This window comes from Geospiza fortis, unplaced genomic scaffold, assembly GCF_000277835.1.
Source record: "Geospiza fortis unplaced genomic scaffold, GeoFor_1.0 scaffold147, whole genome shotgun sequence".
Classification (NCBI taxonomy): domain Eukaryota; kingdom Metazoa; phylum Chordata; class Aves; order Passeriformes; family Thraupidae; genus Geospiza; species Geospiza fortis.
The window spans coordinates 1,021,301-1,031,300 of NW_005054372.1; the positions used below are offsets into that span (position 1 = coordinate 1,021,301).

Sequence of the window (10,000 nt, forward strand, 5' to 3'; positions counted from 1 at the left end):
TGATTTCTCATTTAAGAAGACATGCTAATTTTAGATGGATTTGAACTATTACTTTGAAGGTAGAAACACATACAAATTTGGTAATTATTTCCTTGCTTTATTTATTTATTCCTCTTCTCTGTCTTTTTTCATAGGTTCCTTAAAATTGTGCTATGAATGGTGATTCTGGCGTGGGGGTGGTGACTTCACCACCTCCAACAACAGCCCCTCATAAGGAGAGGTATTTTGATCGAGTTGATGAAAATAACCCAGAATATTTGAGAGAGAGAAATATGGCACCTGACCTTCGCCAGGATTTTAACATGATGGAACAGAAGAAGAGAGTCTCCATGATTCTTCAGAGCCCAGTAAGAAAAGAAATGCTTCATCTTTGAAGTGACAAATTTAATATCTTTTTTTTCACTATCAGTACAAAATTGGGGAATTTTGTGTTATCTTACATCCATTTGTTGTTTTTTCTTATTGGCCATTCCTGATTTTTTCCCTCATTCTATCTGTTTGAATTTTTATGATCTACTTACAAAGCATCTCTTCAGTCTGGCTTTCAGAATCCTCTGTATAATCATCAACATTTTTTCGTATTTTCCTTTCAATCCGTGTAAAACATTTTTTCGCTGGTTTCGTTTATTTGTTTCAATGTAACTCTCTCAAGAGTAGCTTATACAAGGCAGGTCTGTCCTGTACTCAGTTTTCCTTTGGGATTTGGACATATGAAATATTTTAATCATCTCTTTCTGAAAAGGTGCACAGTAATGAAGTTTGAATGATTGACATTTAATATTGAAGATGTTCCCCTGGGGAGATAGTACACAAAAACTTTCCCTCATGACATTTGTTCCTTTTATAATAAGTAGTGAGTGAGTGAGTGAGTGACTTTAGATACAAAACATTACACGACGTAACTTCACTTGGAATAGGGATGTGGTGGTACTTTCACAATTTTCCTATTAAGTCAACCCATTTGATTTATGAAAATACCAATAAATTGCTTAATAAAAAAGTAATGACCTAATCACTGCAGTACTTCTCTTTCAGTGCAAATTCCAGCGTTCTTGTCAAAAGCAGGAGCTAACAGCAATAATAAAAACTCTGGTTTTCTTCCTTCCAAGTTAAAATATATTTTTAAAAGCAAACAAAAGAATCCCAGGAAAATGTAAACAACCCCTGATCTAAACAGGTTTTAAAAATTTAATGTTCATTGTTTTCTGTGTTCCTGGATGCCTTCTTGGCTCTCAGTTCCCTGTGAGCCACAGTGACAAATTCTCTTTTCTGGTTCTGCTACTTTTCCTTTCACATTTTTATGTTAAAGTCAATTGTACATTCTCCTCCTTCCAGAAATTCATACTAGCAAGGCTCAAAGACTTTGAAAAGAGAATGCTGGAATTTCCATAAAAATTCCCCAAGTGACTCAGATCACTGGAGCTCCAGAGAGAATTTTTTGGAGTTGCAATGTGCACCCAGTAGTTCTCTGCCTTGAGGTGTTTTTCAGAAGAGGTGTAGGATGGTTCCATCAGGTGCTAAACAGAAGCTGTGTATGAAAGGCTGAAGTTCATTTAAACATGCATTACAACATGCAGTGTCTTCTTACTAGGCCTTCTGTGAAGAATTGGAATCCATGATCCAGGAACAGTTCAAGAAGGGGAAGAACCCCACAGGTTTATTGGCTTTGCAGCAGATTGCAGATTTCATGACAATGCACGTTCCAAATGTCTACCCTGCAGCACCTCAAGGTGGAATGGCTGCGTTAAACATGAGTGAGTGCACCTTCAGTGATCAGAGCTGAATTCCCTTTTTTCTTTTCTTGTAAGACTTAAAATGAAGACAATGTGAATATAATAGAATACTGTGAAGTTTAAATGCTATCCTGTTCTGCTCACATGAACACTGAACACTTGAAATGAGTTGATTAGTTTCTAAGTGCCACAGTGGTATGCAATGTGATTATGCATATAGTTTATATCAAAAGTTATTTCAAGGATGGAATCTAAATTGAAAAATAAGCCTGATAAGTCAGCGCTATTAAAAAATTTTAATATTTAAATAGTGCTAATTACTACATGGTTTGTCTTCTGGAAAATCAAATACTTATTAGTAGTCTGGTAACAGTAAAGGGCTTTAGAAACGAATTATTTTTGCCATTGAAATACTGTTTGCAGCTTTCTCCTGTGAAGTGAAGCTTTAGACAAACATCAGCCAGCAAAACAAAGCAGGAAAAAAACCAGAACATGCTTATGCATGTAGACACAGGTTTTGTGTTAAGATAAAATAAATCCTTGCCTGTGCTCCAAAAGAAATCTTTAGTTCTGTCTGTAGCATGGGCTGGTTTTGGTTTTTCACAGTTACTTTTAACCACATTTCTAATTGCACTGTAAGTAGAATTACAGTATTTGTATTCTTTTACTATAACCTTCCTCTCTCTAGCTTGTACTTAATTTTTCTTAATAATAAATGAACCTGTGTGCATCTTTGTAGATATGTAATTCTTCTTTTTGGGAATACATGTATAACAAAAAGTGGAATATTTGGGACTGCATTTTTCTTTTAACAATTAAGCTGTATTTTACAAACAATCGTTAGTTTGAGAGAGGAAAAAAATATTTTGCTAAGGAATGCACTGTCACGGTACCACTAATTTATAGTAGGGAAGGAAATGAATGCTGAGTCTACCAAAGCTGAATAACTTTGTTCAAGATTGTCATTATATTTGTGTAACATAAATGATTTCATTATAGGAATGAAAATTTGGTGTCTATTTCTTAACACGCTCATGTAAACCAGTAAGAACAACTGATAAGATAGTGGCGCATGTTGCCAGGTTTGAACTGATACTGAACTCAACCTGCCTTGTGCTTTTTGTACCCCTTCTCCTCTTCAGGTCTTGGCATGGTAACACCAGTAAATGATCTGAGAGGATCTGATTCCATTGCTTATGAAAAAGGGGAGAAGTTGTTACGATGCAAATTGGCAGCTTTCTACAGATTAGCAGATCTCTTTGGCTGGTCTCAGCTTATTTACAATCATATAACAGTGAGTATTGAATCAACAGATAACTGAACCAATTGTTTTAACATACAAGAGAATTGCTTCCCTCCCCTATCTGTCATTTGCTCTTTGTGTGTGAGAAGAGCAAAGTGGTATTGAAAGCAGTATAATAGTGAAGAGATTTGTCATTGCATTTCAGCTTGGATGTCAGCTACCACAGTCTGAATAGAGTCCTGAGAGAGTGTACATGAGAATTCTTAGGATGAAATAAAGATTGCTGAAAGACTCAGTCTTTTAGTGTCTCAAATGCTTTGACTAATTGTATTTGTTATTCTACAAGGTCAGTTCTTGGTTTTCTTGCTTTTTTTTGCTAAGTACTAAAATATCTTCTTAGTCATTCAGCTGAATTTTATAATTCAGGTACCAGCCTTTCTGAAAGAGAAGCCATAGTATTTCTGAACATGAGTGAGCTTCTCTGCTTAATGCAGCATGCCAACAATTTTCCTTGTGACTGAGTAATCATTGGCATCCATAAAAATAATGACAAGGAGGTCAAATCAAGGAGGTTTTATGTGCCAGAAGAATGGTCAGCATGAGTCTCATGAGTAACGTCACAGCTGTGGTGTGCAGCCCTGTCGATTGTTGTCCTAACAGAGCTGAATTGTTTTTTATTCTACATAGTAGAGGTTGTCCTTTATGTATTTTCTGTTCTTCTAATTACAGTTGGAATGAAATATGGTAATATTATTTTTAATGCTTTATGAGAATTCAAGGCATATTATTCGTGAACAGATGAAGATGATAAATGATATGTGTAGGCATAGGATCAAGCCAGTATTGGTTAGATCGTTCAGTTCCTGTTGTAAGGGAGCATATCCAACATAATGGTTCTTGTAAACAGCTCTCTGCCACCCCCAGATTTTTCATACATGACAGGAGAAGTGGTTTTGTAAAAGGGATATTAATGCACTGAAAAGCAAACAAGTTTGGAGATGACTTTCTAGTGTAAAGTTCAGCCCTGGGAATGTTTGTACATTTAGGTAAAAGATAAATGTATTGAAGAGCAGCATGTCAAGGGACGGGGTTGAGGCAAGGGGGCAGGTAATTGGGGTGGAATGCCTCAAGTTTGCTTTCTTTGGGGAGGAGTACAAGGGAGATACCAGTAGAGGAGGTATCAGTTGTGGTGGAAGACAATCAAAGCACTTGGAAAATGAGATTCTGCAAGTGTTTTAGTCATTTCTGAATGACAGAGGTACTGGAAAGCTCTTGGCTTGTCAGTAGCAGTCCCAAGTCAAAGTTCCTCCTGTCTTTTATAAGCTCCTCCAGTGAACAGCATTCTGAAAGCTGACTGAAAGATATAAATTGCCTTCAGAAGCTGATGCAGAACAAGGTTGTTATGTTTATTAAGTAGTACTAAGATGCCCCTTTGGAATGTGGTGAATGCTACCACTTCCTGCAGTGCTGGTGTTTGACTCCAGGTTTTCACTTTTTTTGTGAGTGGATGCTGTAATTACTGGGTGATTGCATTCAAGTTAAAAGCTTGTGCCAGTGCATTTGTGAAGTAAGAGAAAAGGTACAAACCACAGCCTTCTGTGATGGCCATAAGCCTGTGGGTTAGAGGAGAATGGGTTACACTCCCATACCCTCACAATTTCCATCTGGACATATCAGGGAGTTGGGTGGAGTATAGTTGCCTTTTTTTGGATCCTTATCAATCACTGACAGCTACTGTATGTGGAATTGCTCAGACTGGTGCAGTCCTGATGCAGAAGAAGAATTACAGAGCATCAAGAGCTTTCATGCCAAGTATAATAATGTTGAGTATACTTGAGTTCCTCCAGGGTTTTCATGTCAAGTGCAATAATGTAGAGTAAACTTGGTTGTCTCCAGGGTCAGGCAGAATTTGAGATTGCAGGTTTACAGAAGGTAGACATCATTCATCAGGTCTTGGTTTGTTTTGGGGGCATGAGCTGTTAATTGGATCTAATCCCAAAGCAAAGTAGTATGTGAGTCTTGCTGCTTGTTTGTCTTTGATTTGAGCTTTCTTATTAGCTTTTGGGATATTTTGAATAATACTTGTTCTTTGTCTTGCATAAATGAGTAAGAGATTTTTCTTGATCATTTGCATTTCCGTAGTGGAGAACTACTTTGGTGATTCATAGAAGTACAGATTAACTTCAGCTGACTGCTTCAGTTTAAGATTCTTATGCTGTAGCATGTTCCCAGCTGGTTTTAAAGGAAACCAGATCTGTGCTAGAAGCTTTTGCATGACTGCACAACTACTTATTAGAATTTTTTTTTCCCTGCAGTAGAACTATAGCAAAGTATATGTGTATTTAATGTTGCAAGTAGTAGAAGACATGAGGCAGAAACAGCATAAAAGTAGCTACATCTTAGGGAAATTCAAAACTCATAAATATCTTTGAATTAAAAAAACCCAAACAACAACCAAACAAAAAACCCAAACCCACAACACAAACTACCCAAATGCTGGGTAGATTCATAGCAAAGTAGGGAGTTGTGTCATGTGTCCTGTGAAACTTAAGAAGCCTATTAATTCACCATCAAAAGACACCTAAATTACCTAGATGTCCTGTACTTTTCATTGTACAGACTTTTAAGAGCTACATTCCAAGCTGTGAATACTTTGAAGACAAAATTATTTTTGTATTATAAACTCCTGATTGTGTGAATGAGATGAGAGAGAAAAAACAGAAGTGAAGGTCAGGATGCTTGGTAGAAAATTTGCAAGTGTGCAAGCAAGCAGCTGTACTGCTCACAGATGTCTCACAGGAACCAGCATCAGTGACAAAACCCTTCTCAGCATCAAGATTAGATCTTTAGATGTTTCAGTGGGCCAATTCTTGTGTTTTCTCACAGCCTTTTACTTTATACCTTATGTCTTACTGGGGTAGAAATACAGTTGGAGTATAAACTCATTCAACTGAAAGAAGGAACTTTTTTTTCCCATTTCTCTCAGTGTTGTTCATTTTATCCATAGTGGGTGAGCTGTCATTATAACGGAATGTAAGGATTTACTAAATTCCACCAATCTGAAGGATGCTGGCATGCTGCTGCCAGCTGGTTTTGTTCAACATTAGCGTTGATTATCTGTTGTAGCATACATGAATGTCATAATGTGTGTTATAGGTATACTTTCCCATTCTATAATCGGGATGTAAAAGTACCTTTAATGGTTTGGGGTCTTCTTGTATGCTTTAATAAAATCTTAGTAACTCTTACTCTTGTTTTATCCTTAGGCCAGAGTCAACTCTGAGCAAGAGCATTTCCTTATTGTACCTTTTGGACTCCTCTATAGTGAAGTCACTGCATCTAGTCTGGTAAGCAATTGTTAATTTTCATAGGTGTAAAATATTCAGATATATATATATGTGAATATATATGTCACTTCAAATTGTATCCTAGAGAATATTTTATTCTTGTGTAATATGTTTAGAACAGTGTTATTGAACATGGCTGGTTTTGGTGCTGCTGAGGTATCCAAGAGATTTGTTTGCCCATGTTCGCCACCAGGTGTCCTCCAGTTGATCTACCTGTAAAAGAGGTGTTAGGTCATTTGGAAAGTGAATCACCTCATGCCCTTTAAAGCTGCTGGCTGTTGAGTCCAGCTTGAGGAAAACTTTAGGCATTTCAGATAGAAATGATGACAACTGGTTTTAGAGTCTCAGTGGTAAATGCTGAATTCAATCAGGTTTTTTTGAGTTTTGATTATAAAAATAATCCTTTTCATTCCCAGGTTAAAATCAATATTCAGGGAGATGTGGTTGATCGTGGAAGCACTAACCTGGGAGTAAACCAAGCTGGTTTTACGTTGCACTCGGCAATTTATGCAGCTCGACCTGATGTGAAATGCATTGTCCACATCCACACACCCGCAGGAGCAGCGGTAAGCTCGCTTCCAGCTTTGTCCTTGTCCTGTTCCCCCACCCCTCCCAAAAGGAAAATAGGTGGGTCCCTCAATCACAAGTTTGCTTCCTATTTGGAGGGCAGAGAGCCTTTTAGTCTGTCTTCAATTATGGTTCTCTTTAATCAGAGCTCATCCTTACTGGGTTGTTACCTGAATGGTCAGACAGTAAATTGATTCTATTGCTGGAAAATATGTATGTCATATATGTGTGTCCTTTCCCACAAAAGGCCAGATCTTTTGACAGGGGATCATAAAACCTTTAATATATTTTGTTGTTTTAGTAAAGCACAGTTTGTCAAGGTTTTCTCAAATATTTGAAACTTTCCAGTATTTCTGTTTGGAGAAAGTGATTACAAGTCAGTTCTGCCTCTTTGGAATGTTTTGAGAGAGTGACTTTCAGTGTTCACATTCTGATGATTTTTTTGAATTAATTGATTAACCAGATTAATACAAGCGTTTTAAGGATAAATTTCTTATCCTTATGAAATTCCTAATATTGTGAATTACAGAGTAGCCTTTTAAACAATATTTTTTAAGTTTATCTGCAGTGCTGCAGAATTATCTGTATCGCCAAAGTTTCTCTTTTGGCATGGGGGCAGGAGGGGGAAATAACTGAGTGGAGTGGAAAGAATGAAGGATGCAGTCGATTTTGGGGTTTGGTGGTTTTCTTAGGATTTTGTCCTGAGTCTTTTTATACTAGTCTTGCTGTTGTATAAAAACAGCCATATTGAGACAAACCCAAGATCAATGTGACTTTTGTATCTACTCCAAAAGTTATCAAAAACAGAGGCTTTAAGGATGAAGTATAAGACCACTGTATATGTACCTGTAGAGATAGATTCAATTAATACATAAAAATATATTCTTATTTTAATTCTCATCAATTTTTCTGTTGCAAGATTTAAATTGGTTGTTTTAATATTTCTCAGGTTTCTGCAATGAAGTGTGGTCTCTTGCCAATTTCACCTGAAGCACTTTCTCTAGGGGAAGTAGCTTATCATGACTACCATGGTATTTTAGTGGATGATGAAGAAAAGGTGGTTATTCAGAAAAATTTGGGTCCTAAAAGCAAGGTCAGTATTTACATCTAGAATTAAAGAAAAAAGGGGGAGGGGGGCAGTATATTTGTATGACTGGTATGTTCTTTAATCAATAGCAACAATTGCCATACTGCTGTTAACTTTCTTTTAATGTTTCTCTAGGTCCTTATTCTCAGAAACCATGGCTTAGTATCAGTTGGAGAGACTGTTGAGGAGGCTTTCTACTATATTCATAACCTAGTGCTTGCCTGTGAGATACAAGTAAGAGCTTTCATATGTTATAGTAATACAGCTTGCTGTATTGACCTCCAAACAGATTGCATACTTTACTGGTTCAGCTCTTGGGTCTAAACTAACACAGCAATGTGTGATGTCACTATATTGTGGGGGACATCCAAAACTTTGGTTTCACGGATAATATTCCAGTACTCTATTGAAACCATCAATTTCCTGGCCATTAAAACAGATACTTTCAAAGACTTAAGACAACTTTTATACAAGCATATTAATTTATTTAGTTTTAAAATGAAGTATTATTTAGTATTTATTTGGTTTTGAAATGAAGATTTCTTCTGGGTTTATACCAAGTTTTTAGAGGGTTTTTTGGTAGTTTTCACCCCATTCACCACAAGAAACTTAAAGATGACTCTATTGTATTTCAGGTCCGTACCCTGGCCAGTGCAGGTGGCCCTGACAACTTAGTGCTTCTTGATCCTGGCAAGTACAAAGCCAAGTCTCGGTCCCCTGAGTCTCCAGCAGGTGAGGGGACTGTGTCCCATCCCAAATGGCAGATTGGTGAGCAGGAGTTCGAAGCTCTTATGAGAATGCTGGATAATCTGGTAAGACAGGCCTTTTTGTCTGATTTTCATATGATAATGTATAAAATGCATTTTTTAAAGCTGCATGTAGTTGGGATAGTTTATACAGCCTGCAGCCTGTTCTTTCCCAAGGACATGGAGACAGCATGAAAAGTATCAGGTGTCCTTTGTACAGATTGTACAGATAGCAGATTTACTTCTTATTCATAATCTGATTGTTATTGGTGAGATCAGAGTTGATCTTTTGGGATTTGGCACTTCCAAATCAGAGTACTGTGATGCTTGCACCCAATCTGTATTTTCTCCTCTTTCCATCGCCACACAAAATGTGTAAAACTATTAATGTCTTATTAGGTGTGAGGTCCAGCATAATTTGACTAAGATTCTACTAGAAGTGTTTAAAAGTACTTAGAAGAGTTTAAACTTAAATAAAGAAAAGCCTTCAGAAAAATGGTTTCAGTAAGAACCCATCTGTAATGAATGACCAGATACTATCCAGCTTCAATGGGAAAGGTGTGGCTGGGGACAGCAGACTTGTATCTGACTGGTACCTTTGGCAGGTCCGGTTGGATTTCAGTTTCTCTAGGAAATACCAGTTTTATGTTTCTTACTGCACATAGAAAACAGCATCATAAAAGAAATGGCATTGTACTCAGTAGGAATGTAGGAATAGAAAGGAGCTTTCAGTCATATAATGCAGACTCTTAATATTATGATTAGCCACATATTTTATTGGGTAGTTAATTATATTAGGTAGGATATAATTGCTCAAGATTTGTTTTGATCATTAAAAGTTGGAGCAGAACCCAAGACCTAAGCAGTGCTTAATGCATGAAAACTATAAAAAGCTAAGTCTGCATAGTTGAGGCTGATGTTTCTTTACAGCTGGCTTGATAGAGAATTTGAGTGCTTTGGGAACTAAGCTATTCACACGTTTCCTTTGAGGCATTTTGAAAATATTTTGCTAGTGGAAACTTCTTAAAGAAACTGTTAAGTGTCCTTCTTGTATGTTAAATGCTGAGCATAACATGAAAGAAAGCATAGGCAGACATGACTAGTGTGAATAGGGAAGGTTAAAGGTGGAACAAAATACAGTTCAGAGGAAGTGGGAGAGTGAAACAACATAAGGTTAGGGAGAGGAATTAATAATGACGTTAAAGTAGCATTCTTGAAGTATTCCCGTGTATACTGTATGTTGATTTCTAGATGTAAAAACACAGTAAAGATCTTTT

General features: G+C 36.9%; 1 protein-coding gene across 3 annotated transcripts in view; it reads left to right on the top strand.

The window, feature by feature from the left end:
- Window positions 1-10,000, top strand: part of ADD1 (adducin 1) — a 42,503-nt gene that overhangs the window by 10,978 nt on the left and 21,525 nt on the right. For all 3 annotated transcript variants that reach the window (XM_014308525.2, XM_031060112.1, XM_005424726.2), the window contains exons 2-9: window positions 135-347; window positions 1,592-1,754; window positions 2,876-3,027; window positions 6,243-6,323; window positions 6,740-6,889; window positions 7,840-7,983; window positions 8,113-8,211; window positions 8,613-8,789. In XM_014308525.2, coding sequence (XP_014164000.1) covers window positions 153-347; window positions 1,592-1,754; window positions 2,876-3,027; window positions 6,243-6,323; window positions 6,740-6,889; window positions 7,840-7,983; window positions 8,113-8,211; window positions 8,613-8,789 — 1,161 coding nt within the window. In that variant the 5' untranslated portion in view covers window positions 135-152. The remainder of the gene's footprint in view (window positions 1-134; window positions 348-1,591; window positions 1,755-2,875; window positions 3,028-6,242; window positions 6,324-6,739; window positions 6,890-7,839; window positions 7,984-8,112; window positions 8,212-8,612; window positions 8,790-10,000) is intronic.